Genomic DNA, 16726 nt, shown 5'->3' on the forward strand with positions numbered 1-16726 from the left:
CACTGCAACCCTTGCAGGTCATTGAAAGGAAGGAGATCATGCAGCTAGACTTAACCTTCCTATCAATCCCATCTGCAGAAGCTGTCAGGCGGAACGGGTAAAAGAAAGTCTTTTTCACTACTATGTCCAGGTCTAGCTAGAGCCAGACCTCGCTCTTTTAGTACGCCTTTCTTACAGCAAGTTAAGGAAATCTCAAACAGAGAGATAAAAAGCAAAGCTTTGGATCTCACGAAACGGGTCTGACTGAAACAAAAAAAAAAACAAGGACAAAAAGCAAAAAAATCAAACAAAAACAAAGACATGGGAAAACATGGCAGTAAAACGGCGCTAGTCGCTAAATAAGTTTATTTTCACTGCAATACTCAACCACTACAACAACAACAACAACAAAATTCACAAAATATGTTAGTTCACTTTGTGATGAAAATCACCATTTCTGGATGAGTTGTAAAATTTAATAAAAAATGTTAAATTAACATTTCAAAATTATTTTATTAAGACAACAAAATTGTTTTTATTTTTAAATTTGCGACCTTCGACAGATTTTTTTTTAATTAAATATTGTACTTCAAGATTGTATTTATTTCGAAACTAAATGCCGGCAATTTCAATTAAAAATTATTAAATACTATTAATTCCAAACACGACAATTATAAAAACATAATAAATAGAAGAAAATTTGTTTGCATACATTTCAGCTTAGATATTTTCAACTAATATTATACAAGACTAGTCCCATCCGAACTAGTCCAACTTTTTCCAACAAATGCTCTAACTGGTAATTTTGCAACTATTACAACACTAGTCCCACTCGAACTAGTCTGAAGTTGTTCACCAAATAACAGAACTTGAACTGCGTGGAATATACAGTCCTAACTGGTAGTTTTGCAACTAGTACAACACTAGTTACACGCGAACCAGTCTGACTTTTTTCATCAGATACCAGATACGTAGAATATTACAACTCGAATTGATAATTTATCAAGTAGTAAAATACTAGTCCCACTCGAACTAGAATGACTTCTCCATCAAATATCATTTATTGAACTACTTAAAATATTACAGCTCTAATTGGTCATTTTGCAACTAGGGCAAACTAGTATGACTTATTCTTTCAAATACCAGTTTTTTTAACTTCTTAGAATGTACAGCTCTAATTGGTCAGTTTGCAACTAGTACAACACTAATCTAACTCGAACTAATATAGTATACTTAAATTTCGTCCATCAAATACCACTAATTATTCATTTTGCTACCAGTGCATTACTAGTCCCGCTCGAACTAATTTGACTTGTTCCATCACATACCAGTACTTCAATTGAGAGAATGTACAGCTCTAATTAGCATTTTCCAACTAGTAGGACACTATTCCCACTCGAACTAATATGACTTCCTCAATCAAATACCAGTTCTCAAACTAAGTAAACTATTGCATATCTAATTGGTAATTTTGCAATTCGTACAGTACTAGTCCGAATCAAACTAGTCTGATTTTTCCATGAAATGGAAAATTATAAACTACATAGAAAGTTGATAATTTTTCAACTAGTGCAGCACTAGTCCCACTCGAACTAGTCTCACTTTTTCATGAAATACCAGTTCATGAATCATATAGTATGTTACATCTCTAATTGGCCATTTTGCAACTAGTACAATACTAGTCCCATTCGAACTAGTCTGACTTCTTCCAGTTCTTCTTCCTCTACTAGTTCTTGAACTACATTCAATATTTCATCTCTAATTGGTAGTTTTGCAACTAGTTCAATACTAGTACTTCTCGAGGTAGTCCTACTTTTCCTTCAAGCACCAATGCCAGTGAGCTACAAAGAGTGTTTAGTGAGCAGTTTTTGGGCTCTTCACTGCAGCGTAAACGGAATATTTGTCTGCCCGCCAGACCGAGTTCGTAATTCACTCCTGCATATGCCAGCTAGAGAAAAAGCGCATGCATTCCTACATTTATTATACAATATACATATGTATGTTAATAATTTGCTATGTCCGGCTGAGATGCATCCGGACCAACCGAAAAACCTTGCGACAGTGTGAAGCATACAATTTTTACTTATAAAACCATAAAAATGTCAATATATTCGAACACCTTCCATGGCGGTGCACGAAAATATTTGCAAATACATAACCACATAAGCTCTTATGCCAGAATGTATGTATGTATATAAGCATGCATATATGTAAGATGCAGTTGCATGGACCAAAGTAAAATTGAAAATTTATTTGCCGCCATTGAGTGGCTGGGGCTATGCCGCTGCTGTTGCTGCCGCCGCCACTTATTGTTGAAAGCACTTGAAGAGTTTTGTGTTATTTCTTGCATTGCCATATCCACTTTTGTGCTGCCGCTGCAGTCAATGGCTCGAGCAGTGCTCATTTGCAGTGATAAAAAACTTATTAAGGTTGCTTTGTTCACACTTTACAGTGAATTTACACGGAGAGAAAAATGCAAGTGCAAAAGGAGCTGTGATATTTTTCACAAATTTTTTCATTTGATTTTTTATTTTTCTTGTCTTTTTTGGAATAAAACGAAACTTCACCTAAAAATTGTTTTTTTCCCCCCATATTTAACAAATTTTTGGAGTGTAATTTCGCATTATCTTGTGTCGTTTATTACGAAAATAAAAATATGTATGTATGTATGTGTATCTAAATGTGTATGCATATGCGTGGTATATTTTAATAAAGCGTCATACATGTCAGACGCCTCTCAACAGCAGCGTATACACATGTCTATCCTTCACACACACACCACTACACATATTTATTTATATTGTACCTTCACACACACACACACACGTAAGTATACCCATGCAGCTTTCGCACCGACTGTTCTCTGGTCTGTCTGTTTGTCTGCTACGTAGCCTGTTTATTTGCCCGTCCGTCCGTTGCTTGTTGGCCTCCTGCCGGGCTGTCTCCAGCGCATTCGTGATATGAATAAGAACTGACAGCTGTTTCCACCTTTTAAACGCATTTAAATGCATTGGAAAAATATTTCAAAACAAGCTAACAAAAACAAAACTAAATTGTGGCTTGTGAATGCGTTTGCGTAAAGTGCAAACCGCAGTCGGAGAATAAATTCATAAAAAAGACAAACAATTATGAAAATATATTTGCAAAATCTTTAAATAATAAAAATAAAAGGTGCGTTCCAATGTCAAAAAGACTTTTTAAAAGTAAGAGCTAAATTTCTGTGTCTTCTGCATCATTTTCCCCTTCTTCTTCTTCATTGGCACAGTAATCCGTCTTTCGTTTATTGCCGCTCATAAGCCACAAAAACACCCTTTCGATCCTTGCAAAGCTTAATAGGCCTTCCTCTGATGTTTTATGGCCATTTATACGACATGGCCCCGCCAGCGATGCTGTCATATTTCGAAAAATGTGGCCCAGGCAGCGCATAGAAGACACAATTTTTTAGTATTGTCTCGAATGATGATTCGGGATTTTCTCCACTTCACAGTCAAAATGAGCCTCATTCTAATGCTCGGTGAAAGCATCACGAACAACCTAAAGATATTCTAAAAAAAATGCCCATTTCAAAATTGTCGTTAGTCTATTCACGATGAAATTTCTAAATTTACTGAGCAAAAACTGGCTGTAGTCAGCGTATCTAACTATCACGAGGAGTGGTGTTACCTATTCGAAGACTAAACCGCAAAAACAAAGCACCAAATATTATTGCCAGCTCCTCAGACCGAATAACTCAGTCACTATTGAACCAAATTTCGAGCTCATTTACGCCAATTCGCCAGTGTGCACACTTACGTTGAGTCCAAGAAAGGCATAGAGGAATGGATGCGTTACAAACTCTTGGGAACACGACCAAGTGTGAAAATCTCCGAATGGCTCGAAATTAAACGAAAAGGTTGGTAAAGAAGCTGCTTGCGATAAATTTGCCTTTAGCCTTAATTTTGGGATCCGGGATCGCTCCTACATATATTTCAAACGCAAAGATAGCTGCTATGAAAGAAACAGTTTAGGGCAATACAAATTTATTATGTTGGCCAGAAGGCAATCAAGTCTAAGACTCACAAATCAGCGCTCGAAAGTAGACGCCGAATGGCTGATTTCTTTTCTCTTCACATCAGAATAATTATTTCACTATGAAGCTTTTTAAGATACCAGGCCAATTTGAAATGGCTGGAAACTGGGATTACCTTAACTGCCTGTAGTCTGCACTTAACTCGGTAGCGAAGCTTAATTGGACATCCGCCGACGAGAATTCACGCATTGAGACTCAATTAAAGTTTTTGCGTTCATTCTAAGATAGGCGTAACAAGGATAAGGAGGGAGAATCATCTCAGCATATATCCCTTTTTGTTTTTTTTTTTCTTGATGGGTGAGGTAGGGTTCAAAATATCTTCGCATTTACAGCGACCGTCGTCAACTGCGTCTAATGGTGTAACCACTAAAACAATCCCTCCTCCTCTTCTGTGGAGACTCCCGGAACTATTTTATGCATTACTTGGGGAGGGCCCAGAACGGCGTCCATGAAATGGATCAATACTATTCACGCTCGTCAGGGTCCGCCATATTTGTAGCAAGCTTCATGCTATAGGCTCGTCTTTTAATGTATCTGCGCCGTCACATCAGTGGTACGGAGTGGGTTATGCTCCCACGTTTCTCTCACATGGCAGTATGGAGGTTATATGCTATCGATAGTTTCTTTTGCTTCTGCAGTAAAACAGAAACATCTGAAGGTGTTGCGATAAAATTATACCGTCGTGAGCCCTTGACTCAAGTGTCTATGATTTTTCGTCAGTTCGTCAGTTCCTATCGAGAGCTGATTTCGTCTTTACTTTTTGCGCTGCCACTCTGCGCGTTGCAGATGCAACATCTTTGTAAAACTTTAAACTGCATTCCAACAGTTTTATTGATCAGGCTGTCTGGGCTCTTCACCTGTTCACCTAAGCATAACTCAAACCTTCGGCGTTCGTCGTTAAAACGATCGCAGAAGAAGAACACGTGCTCCGCGCTTTCTAATGCATTGTTGCAGCTCGGACACAGGGAATCGATGGAGGTACTCCAAGAAATATCTGTGAACGCTTAATATTTGGTTTAAGTAGTGACCTACGTCTCCGTGTCTTGTGGTCATTGGCTAATTTTGGGGATAAGTCTCTATTTGGGGATAAGTCTATACAGACGAGTCCCCCATCTGCTTTGCTTTTTTTTTAACAAATGCAGACGCTCTGTAGCTTTCTCTTCAATTGCCGGCTTTGCCCCTTGTCTATCGGAAAAGTGTCCCATTTCCTGCACAAGTATATCTACTGGGAAATTTCCAGCGATGACGCAAATCGCGTCGTCTGATACGGTCCTAACGCATATAACCCTTCGCGTGGCCAAGATTAAGGCATCTCGGCTTTCTCTCTTTTAATGCGCCTGAGTAGTTTTTTGGGTGGGATATTAGCCACCTCAAACTAGAAACTTTCTCATTAGCTTGCAGATTCTCTTACATCTGTGCTTCCTTCATCATATTCAACTCTTCTATTTCCCTTCCTTCATTATCTTTTCCTTTGATGGTGCTTTTTTCGTAGTGATGATGGATGTTAAGCCTCACCATCCAATTGAGACCTTCCTCTTCGGAGCAAGGCAACCTAACCTAACGTATCCAAATGTCCTGAATTTTTGGTAGTGCATCTGTGATGGATCTACCTGGGCAACGAATATTATATTAAAATTGATTCGTGATAGTTCCCACTAAAGCTGAATGGGATGGTGAACGAATCTCATTCGGTAGTGTCCGAGTTCGGACTTTTTGGCATGAAACAACAATTGATAGAAAAGTTTTTTTCAAATGCAGTTACCTCCCGACAAGCCATGGCGAAATCTTCTGGTGTATTTCTGCTATGAAAAAAGCTGCTCTTATAAAACCAGCGGCTGTGGGTCCTTTTGTTTGTTAACTTTGGAAAGCACCTCGTATTATAAAATGTGTGCTAAATAACAAAAAACATCGCACAAACACAAATAAACGCAAGAATATAATGCATGCATCTGCATACTTTCCCTGCTACTTGCCACTTTATTCGGAATAATTTATTTAAATTCATTTATTTATTTTTTTTTAATTTCTTTTTATTTATTATATTTTTATTCTTATTTTCATGTTTAATATTTTATTTATTTTTGCTTGAAATGCCTTTTTAACACATTCTTACCATTTCTTTCCCACAGGTCACCGACACCAATGATAATCCACCCATTTTCGATGAACCCGTTTACTCTTTTGACATACCCGAGAATGCTCCACGTGGCTATCAGGTTGGCATTATTGCCGCCACCGATCCGGATTTGGGCGATAATGCACTCGTCTCGTACACTGTCATTTCGGATTGGGCCAATGATGTATTTAGTTTGAATCCGCAAACGGGCGTTTTCACACTGACAGCGCGTTTGGATTATGAAGAGGTGAGTGATGTTGTGTTAATAAGTTTCTGAAATGCTGAAATGAAATGAGATTTTGAGTTTGGAAATTTCGCAATTAAAATTGTGGCAAAAGAAAGTTGTTTTCAATCAGCTTTAATTTACGAAAAACTGTGAAAGAAATGTAGGGTGCAGGTAAATTAGAATGGCTGTATTTTCGACTGTACATTCGTATGCCTGTAAGAATTTTTAATTGACGTGAAAACTAAAAGAAAGTTAAATCTTTTGTTTCCCATTTGAAAAGCACTTGAGCAAAAAGAAATGGGTCTCTCTAGCATTTCCTTTGTGCAGGTTGTACCATTTATTCTAAGGCAGTGTATGGGCCATCATTATAAATTTGTTAATTCCTTCTCACCACTTTCACGTTTAGTCGAGACATTTCAAACCCATTCTTATCAAGTGGTAGGATTTTTTATTTTCTTTACAAAAACTGCGAAAATTGTATTCAAAAAAGTAGCTGGTAAAGAGATCCTCATCATCCCATCCGGTTTGGGTTCTAACCTTCTCTATGAAATTTCTCCAGACCTATCTGTCTCTTGCTAGATATTTCCAGTTGGTTAGATTTAGATTTGTGGGGGGTTGGACAAGTCCAAGCACTTAGTCAGTAGTTCATTGCACTACCATTATACCAGCTGGTTACTTCAAGTGTTCGTAGGTCTTCTTCAGTGCAGTCCATTTGCCCCCAAAGCGAGTGACCTTTACTTCTCATAAGTTACCATAAGTTTGTGCTGCATTGTTAGTTTATGCACACGCGTGCCTTCGATTCCTAGAACATGCCCAATCCACCTTTTCCATTGCGCGTTGTTGAATTTGCCAATGTCCTCGCCATGCATAATCCTCTCCTCTCATCACCTTTTTCATTGATTGTAGCCTGGAGCCATACATCCTCCGGAATGTCTTTCTCTCGAATGTTCTGAGAGATTCTCTTTCGGGTGCTGTCACGGACCACACTTCCTAAACTAGATAGGTAGGACATTAGTTATATATATTCTCGTAGCATAAGATCCTGAGCCTGAACGAAATCCCCTTTGATATGATCTCAGCTTGCAAATTCTTGATGTGTCTGTATTTATGTTACTTAACTTCCCTTATAGTCCGAACTTCAAGACCTTTTATTCTGAGCTACCCATTTCTTCTTCGAAGTCCCCCTACATTTTGATATAACTTAAATTCTATGATAATTCTCATTTTCATTTCTTATTTATTTTATTCACTTTTTTACTTACTTACCTATAGGGCTTGATCAGGGACCATAACCCGTTACCGGATTAAGGCCGACTGCAACAAGTCTCGTCTCTGCTTTGCGCGCGCCTTCCCCAATTTGTTACGCCAAGCGATGATAGGGTTTCTTCGACATAGTCCTTCTATCGAATGCATGGCCTTCCCCTACGTCGTTGTTCTCTAACTTGTCAACTGAACACCTTATTTGCTGGAGCTTCTGTATCCATACGCTCGCTCCATGTACGATTCTGCAGGCATGCAAAATGCTTAGGGAACGCGGGAGCGAGGGAGATATTAACATTTTCTCTTGTTTCTTGCTCTAATGACGCCATGGTGCAGAACAATATTAATAAATTCCTGTAAGGAAAAGATCAAGTATCTTGGGTGTGCAGGTAAAATTTCTCTGATCTGGCGTCCAGGACATAGGAACATAGAGGGAAATGAAATTGCTGATGAGCTTGCCAGGAAGGGGACTGAATTGGCCTCAGAGACCTCCTACCCGGTCGTCGGCATCCCTCTGACAGTTGTTAAAGGGGAAGTGCACAAATTATTTCTCAGTAAAGCACAGAAAAGATGGAGCTCCATTTCTTCATGTGCTATTTCTAAAACACTTTGGCCCCAATACAATATACGCAGGACTCAGAAAGTCTTTTAGACTCCTCGCCATTTAATTTCCAAGCTCTTAGCTGTGTTTACCGGTCACTGGACGATCGACACACACGCGGAAAAGCTAGGATTACCATTTAACCCCCCTTGCAGAAGCTGTAGGGACCTTTCAGAGAAGGAGACTGTTGGCAGCTAGACGACTAAAGTCACTGGGTGCTGCTTTCTTGGACAGCCCGGACCAGCTCGTGGTTCATTCCGAGGTAGTAATTCTCGCCAACACGAAGAGGACGAAGATTTTCCGAAGTATCTTTCTGGCGAATACCCGTATCTCTCGAACGGCTGCATCAGTCTGTGACTCAACCCATGCTTCAGCGCTATAGAGGAACACGAGTAAGATACGCGTATTGCAGAGTGTTACTTTTGTCGGGCAAGCGAGATCTCTGCTACATATTTGTTTACTGAGACCATAGTAACACCTATTAACAAGCCGCACTCGTCGGTTTAGCTCCAGGCTGACATCGACGGCGTTGCCAAGATAAATAAATTCCTTGACAATTTCAAAAGTTTAGTTGTCCGCTGAAATGCTGGATCCAAAATTCGTCTTGCCCTCGTTATCAGACCCACTCTAGTTGACTCTCTTTCGCTAGCGGAAAATGCTGTGGTAACATCTCGCTTGCAGGGCGGAGGAAAGGGCAGAATAGTGGATCACCATGCCTAAAACCTCACGCGGTTTTGAAAGGTTCGGAGAGCTCTTTTCCTACCTTCACAGAGCTGGACTGTTGCTCAATGGCATTTTGCAAGGCCGAATCAATTTATTCAGATATTGTGGCATATGGGCAATCTCTTATCGGGCTATCAAAAACAGCCTTATAATCGACAAAGAGATGAGGGATTATGGCGTTATCTTTTTTATGGGTTTCTTCCGGGATTTGGCGTAGTGGAAGTGGCGTAGAAGATTGGGACGATAGTGGACTTTTCAGATCTAAAACCACACTCATAAGGTCCAATCAGTGAGCGAGCATATCGTTTTAGTCTTTCACACAATACGCTCGACAGAACCTTATATGGGATGGCGATAAGACTGGCGCATGTAGAAGGGTCGCCTTTCTTCGATACATAATAAAGGACAATGAGATCCCAATCATTTGCCATGCTTTTCCGAGCCATATTTGACTCATAAGCTGTTGTATGCACCCAATCAGCTGATTGCCGCCGGCCTTTAACTGTTCTGCTGGCAATCCATCTGCTCCAGCTGCCTAGTTGTTCTTTAGTCGCTGGATAGCGATAGTGACCTCGTCATAGTTACGTGGAGGAATATTCACGCCGTTGTCTTCAATTGATGGTGCTGGGTTTATTTCCCTAGCGGCATCGCCAGCCAGCAATTTAGAGAAATGTTTCCTCCGATAGAGGGACTTTCTCTCGATTTAAAAAGAAACAGAAGGTGCATGATTTTCATTGCGTAGTTCCATAGTTGCATTATTAAATATAACATACATTTTATTACAATTTTACTTTATCTTACTACCCATCTTTATCTCTTCGTACAGGTACAACATTACATCCTTGAGGTGCAAGCGCAGGACAATGGGCATCCCAGTCTCTCGACCACATTGACTGTCTATTGCAATGTGTTGGATTTGAATGATAATGCGCCCATATTCGATCCGATGAGTTATTCGAATGAGATATACGAGAATGTATCGATTGGCACACCGATTGTAACGGTCACAGCAACAGACATTGACTCAGGTAAGAAATATTTAAGGAAGCACATACCTACTTCAGTTCGCCTTAATATAAGCGGCCATTGTTTATGCCAAGATCTGGGGTTTTCGAAACTTCCGGATTTTCGAGGCTACATAAAAGTAATATGACGATCCCGAACTTGATAACGGAATATAGCTTTTTTTAATTCACTACAAATGCATGCTCGAATTTTTATCAACGACATACGCAAATGTTTTTCCTTTTCGAATTTCGTGCTTTTCATGGATGATTTTAAAATTTTCTCATCTGTTAAAGAGTCACTGGATGCTCAGAAGCTTCAACTGGCATGAGTTTAACACATCCTCAAACATTTCTAATAAGGTACTACAAAGTGTAACAGAGTTTAAGGATATTGGAGTTTTATTCTTCTAGGCTCTAGGCTTCATATGACGCAATAAAAAAATTATAAATAAATAATTGGCGAATAAACTTCTGTTAGGTGTTTGGCCGAGCTTCTCCTCCTCCAGTTTTAAGCCTACTCCAAACTGCATAGCCTCTGTCCCATCTTATAATGTTAATTAATCTATATACGAAATCTCTAGGAAATACAATAGAAGACCGGTCCTTTCATTTTCACTTGATCTCAATGTTGTTGATAGCATCGCCGATTGCCCAGCTCTACTTCAGCGGATAGGCTTTAATGTGCCTCAAAGAAGTCTTCGCAATTTTTACCCCTTTTTTGGGGAAAACTTTTAGACTAAATTTGCGAGTAATGCACGCGAAAAAAACGAAAACGACATCATTACTAATGGAATTTAATTAACGCAAAGCACGACCAATGAGAGCATTACCGGCATACTTAAGTATATTCAAAGTTTTTCCCATGAAAGGGTATAGAGGTTCCTAAGTGATTGCTAGAGCTAACCCTCAGCTTGATGATGATGAAAGGACAGACACAGCGTAGACCGACGAATTTCTAAGGACTGACACTTATAAGCATGAGACGAGCAGAATATGATGGCATGAGATCAATGAAGTTCAGAGACCGAGAGGCATATTTGAGATACATTTTTTGCACACACTCGATTCTATTGATAGCTTGCTGACTACTTGGTCTTTAAATAAAAACAGAGTATTCTAAATGAGACCTAACAAGCGATGTATATAAGTAGAGTGACTTGATGGTATAGGAATCAGAGAACTTAGTGGCGTGCCGTCTGATGAATCCTAATATGGAGAAAGATTTTGAAGTAATATATTTTATATGGTTATTAAAAAAAACTTTGTTATCAAGGATAATGCCAAGACCCTCAAACTCACTAACACACTGCAGTACACACACAATGTTAGATATTTTTGAATAAGGCATTTGCAAGTATGATACTTGGACAAGTTCAGTGAAAGGTGTGAAGTTCGCAAGTTAGGGCAAGTAGACTGAAATTTTGGTCTAAGAGCGAAAAACTACAGCAATTTATATTTTCAGATATCAGAAAAATTGTCTCCTATTATCCCTTAATATTGCGCTTTACAGGGTGAACGATATGAAGTGTTACCAACTTCACACTGCTTGTATCTGTAAAACAGTTTATGACATCAACGTCAAAATTATTTTAATGACAGTTCAGTATATTGTTTATAAGCCATCAAAAGCATTTGCGTCTCAGTTTTTTTGATTTTTTTTTTTTTTTGTGATGGAATTCAAACGTAATAGTGTGATTGCGTTATATTTGGCTGAAAATTGTTCTTTGCTCATTGTTCTTGAGCTCAGTCACCTCAAAGTGAATAAAATGTTTGTGTATCGCACTATAAAACGTTACAATGATACTGGTAGCATTGCAAAACGCTATGGAGGTGGACCAAAAAAAAACCGCAACAACGCCAACAATGGTTCGGAAAGTGAAGCCTCGACTTGAACGAAATCCACGTCGAAGTGGAAGAAAAATGGCCAAGGAACTGAAAATAACGCAAGACAGCATTCGACGCATATTGTAAAATGAGCTCAAGGTCAAGGCTTACAAGTTCCAAAAAGCACACGATCCTTCACCCCAGCAAAAAAAAGTTCGGTGCGAAAGAGCAAAGGAGTTGTTGCGCTTGCACGAACGTGGCGAATTTCCTAACATTGTGTTTTCTGATGAAAAAAATTTCCCAATTGAGCAGTTCATAAACACTCAAAACGATCGTTTTACTTGACCGAACACTCATACGAGAATTCGAGCCTATGTATGGCCACTCGAAGCAATTTCCCATCGCAAGTAATGATTTGGGCCGCAGTGACCGCTGATGGACGCTCTCCAATCGTTTTTATCGAGCCTGGTGTCAAAGTGAATGCACCTTAATATCGGGAAAATGTTTTAGAAGCTGCCTTAGAGCCGTGAATAGGCAAACATTTTGGTCGTAGATCATGGACGTTCCAGCAGGGCTCGGCAACGTCTCATAAAGCTCGTGTGAACCAAGAATAGTTAAAAAATCATGTTTTACACTTCATTTTATCCACACAATGACTTTCGAGTTCGCCAGACGCAAATCCGATGGACTATTCCATCTAGTCCATTTTGGAGAGCAAGGTGAGGACTAAAAAATATGCCAGTATGGATGCGCTGAAAAAAACGATTATACGAGATTGGCCCATTCTCAAGATCATATACCTCAAGATCACATCCGTGCAAGATGCAACTCATTTTTTGACCGTTTGAAGGCTATAATCAAGGCAAAAGGTGGTCATATCGAGCTAAAGTATATATATATCTTAGAATTGTACTCATTTTTGAACAATTTTGTCTTTGAAGTCAATAAAAACTAATTTCACACAAAAAAGTTATGGTGTTTTGAATAGGTAACACTTCATGTTGTTCACCCTGTAGGTGCAAAAACCATAAAAACTAAAATTGGGAGCTATTCATTTATTGAATGACTGCAGCAATGGCAAAGCATTTGGTAATGCGTTTTCTAACCATATTTTAAATTCATAGCACAGAAAACCTGCTGAGAAAGTACCAATGGGCAAGTTGTGTGTACCTCTAAATTGATCTAATCTAATTAATAATCTTGCACAACTTTTCTAATTTTTGCTCATTCAGACTGTAATATGGATTAATGTCGATTTTCTATCAATAATTAAAAAAATGCATAACTTATCCAGGTACTCAAATAAAAAAAAACTAGATTTTTCATACTTTAGAGGCATTGGGACGCCGGAATCTTGGGTTTACCGAATTTCAAGATCCCGAAACTGATATTTCTATTTTTTCAAAATTTTCAAAAAAAAAAACATCAAGATTACGGAATTAGCATCCCTAGTCTCTGCTTATGCCATAGCAACGGCGCGCATTTAGACTGTCACAGCAGCAGTTTTCCCCAAATGTTGTTGGGTGTGTATTTAATAATATTACAACAACAACAACAGCAAAGCCGATAATGACGACATTACGTAATGGCACGCTGACTGCCACAAATGTCTGCAGCTACTAACAATAAAATGGGCCACAAATTTTGCATGTAACTATAAAAAAGTGAGCTTTGTTGGCATAGAGACATCAAATTTTATGGTCAATTTGGCAAATTGCGGCATTTTCTATAAATTTGTGCGAAATTTAATTTTTCGATTTTCTAAAAACAAATTGCAAAAAAGCAAAAATAATATATTCATATTTAAATTCACAAAAGGTATGCAGGCATTCAGTGAAACTCGCATTCAAAACTAGATTTCATCCAGTCGTTAATTTTTTCGCTTCATAGCATCCAAAGCGCCTAACTTACTTGCCTTTATTACGGCGTACACACCAGTCTTGCCACACTTTCCTACACGAAAAATTACTTTACGATTGTTGGCGCATTTAAAAACGTTCTTCACCTATTGACCCACTAAGCAACCGTAAGTACTTTAAATGTTTCGTCTGTCTGTTTGGTGGTAAAAATAAAATAAGTAATCATAATATCTCTCAACTGGCAAACGATGAAACTACTACGGCTGCTGACTGCGAGTTTGTCAAAAAAGTGCAACATAAACAACAACACACAAACAACTATAGGGGAGCAGCAATAAAAAGTGCGCAGAAAAATGAGTATCTCACGATTTATGACTGACACCTTTCCACAGCTTCTGTTTGCGCATTTGCTGTGTCGCTCTGCTGTTTGAGACGTCTTGCCATTCATTGGCTTTTTTTATTGCTGCTTTTCACCATTCACCATTTTTATTTATTGCGATAAATTAAGCTAGGAATGTCGACGGTGGCAACAGGATTAGAAATAATATGAGAAAAAAAGAAGTAAAAACAAATACAAAGAAGCAAAGAAGAGAGACAAAACAATTTCAGTTTGAGTAACAATTTTCAGAGGTGTGGACGAAAACCGCACACAAAAATGTAATTGGCTTAAAATATGCTGCTGTAAATGCGATTTGGAATAAATTGTTTAACTCCCAGGCGAGCTAGCAACTCAACTACTAAAGTGAATAACTCCAGAAGTAGATTAGGTTAGGTTAACTTGGATGAAGCGGAAGGCTACAGATCCTACCCGGGGTATACTGCTGATCCTCTGATCCGTGATATCTTTCAATGAGAGGCAAACGACAGAACCGAGGCAACTAAGTCAACTGCTTTCTTCTTAGCATCACAATCCAGGGTGAACCACTGTTTCATTCACAACCCTGCGCCATGTGTCTCTATCTAAGGCTATCTCTTTCCACCGCCGCACGCTTCGCTTTTCACGATCAACTTCCACTTCTTCGAGCCATCTCTTTCTGGGGTGTCCTCTCCTTCGGCCTCCAACAGGGCGTAATTCAATCGCCTTTCGAGTTGTTTTCTACTTGGTCATTCTACTAAGCAAGTGCCCGAGCCATCTTATCCTCTGAGATTTTATAAATTTTATCACAGTTTCGTTTTTTGCTATAGCTCCAGCTCATGATTGTATCTAATTCGGTAGGTGCAATCTTGCAGTATTACAGGTCCATATATTCTTCGCAATATTTTTCTTTCAAATCCCATTACCTGATTAATGTTAGTAGTTTTTAGCGTCCATAGTTCGCAACCAGCATGGTAAGCATGGGGCGGATCAAAATTTTGTATATCCTTAACTTTTGGTAGCGAGATAATAATTTAGACTCTAGTAACTTCAAATTGGAAGATAATAATTTAAACTTAAGAAACTTCCCAATTCTCAAATCATAATCCTTTAAGCGTTTTGCAAGATTCAGTGCCATTATTGGTCATTCCTTAGCCGAGGCTGCGTTTGAATCGTGACAAAGTTTTTTATAGTGATATTAGGGTGACACCCTAAAGAACACTCCCTTTTCAGGGGGCTCACCAAAGTTCTTTTGTTCCTAGCGCCTTCACCGAGGTTTACAACTTCTGAAAAAGCTGCCTACTCGGTCTCCACATTCGGTTAGCAGCATCTCCACGAGAAGGCGAACACAGTGGATGGGCTGCAAGAAGTGGGAGGTATCATTTCTTGCCATCCACCATTAAATTGCATATCGCAGCCCTTTGCAATGCCAAGGCAACTTAGTTGCGATCCACAAAATGCTGGGTAGTGACGTAAGAGGTACTTTAGGTTCAACATCGATATTTAAACAAAGTTCAGAGGAGGCCAATCACGGCTCCGAGGCGGCCAGTTGGCAACACCAAGGCGTTTGATAACCCGATTACCGAAAATAGTGCCTTGAAGAGCTGTCTGACATGATGCCCCATTCTGTTGAAACCAAAGATTGTAAAAACTCATGCCGCTGGAATTCGTCGTGAATTCGTCATACAGACTTCATCTCAATGTTCCTTTCGGCCGTTTTCTTCGGCGAGAGCCTTGCAGATTCTAGTTTAGGAGCATTCTAATGAGGTCAGATGCGGGTTTACGGGTTATACGGCCTACCCATTTCCACTTTCATTTGCGTACTTCAATCTCAACCGGCCTTCGTTTCGTTTCAAGTAAGGAGCTCGTCATTAAAAGCCCAGTATGCGCGGCATAGCTTTTAAACAGCTGTTTAGAAAAGTTTGGAGTCTGTATGACTTCAGTATAGACTTCACATTCGAATTGTGAATCCTTAGCTTTGTCCTGGCGGTCACTTGCTTAGAGCTAATATGTTTTAAAGCGTAGCGAAGGGTGCTCTGACTCTCCTTATGCTGTACTTAAGGGGGGAAGCTGGTCTAGAGCGCAAAAAATGGGCATATTTTATGAATTTATTTTGACTCAACAAAGGAATCAATCGAAAATCTGTGAAATAGGTTTAATAATATAGCTTTCATGGTACAAATACAAAATTTTTCGTCTGAATTAATTTCAAAATGGCCGCTATCCAGCAGTTCTCCTAAGGCGCCTTTTTTTCTAGTGGGTCCATTGCCGAAGACGTAAACTCCTTAATTTTTGTCCTGGATCAAAAAATAAAATTTTTTTAGTTTCTATATAACAACAGAAAGAGACGTACGTAGGATTTTTTTGATATTTTTTTTTTTCGCGAAATGGTGCACGTTTGAACAAAAAGTTACAATTTTCACTATAAAGAACGACATAAAATTGTTGATTAAAAAAAAAACTATGTAATATAAATAAAAAATCCTACGTACGTCTCCGGAGAAAGGTATTTCGAATGTATTGTCAAAATTTCGTAAGAATCGGTAAAGATTTGTTCGAGTTATGTCTTCGGCCAGTTTAAAAAAAGTGATTTCGAGAAAAACGCGTATAAAGTTGTAAATAGCGTTCGGGGTATACCTGCGAGGCACTGCCGTCGAATAAAAATTTGGGCATTTAGACATTTTTGCTGGCATCCCTCATTTGGTAT

At 39.0% G+C, this 16726-nt stretch overlaps 1 protein-coding gene across 1 annotated transcript in view; it reads left to right on the top strand.

Moving 5' to 3' along the window:
- Positions 1-16726, top strand: part of LOC129248860 (cadherin-related tumor suppressor) — a 126609-nt gene that overhangs the window by 13430 nt on the left and 96453 nt on the right. Inside the window, exons 3-4 of the mRNA XM_054888472.1 lie at positions 6178-6411; positions 9801-10002. Of these exons, the coding sequence (XP_054744447.1) occupies positions 6178-6411; positions 9801-10002 (436 nt within the window). The remainder of the gene's footprint in view (positions 1-6177; positions 6412-9800; positions 10003-16726) is intronic.

Source organism: Anastrepha obliqua, chromosome 5 (genome assembly GCF_027943255.1).
Source record: "Anastrepha obliqua isolate idAnaObli1 chromosome 5, idAnaObli1_1.0, whole genome shotgun sequence".
NCBI lineage: Eukaryota > Metazoa > Arthropoda > Insecta > Diptera > Tephritidae > Anastrepha > Anastrepha obliqua.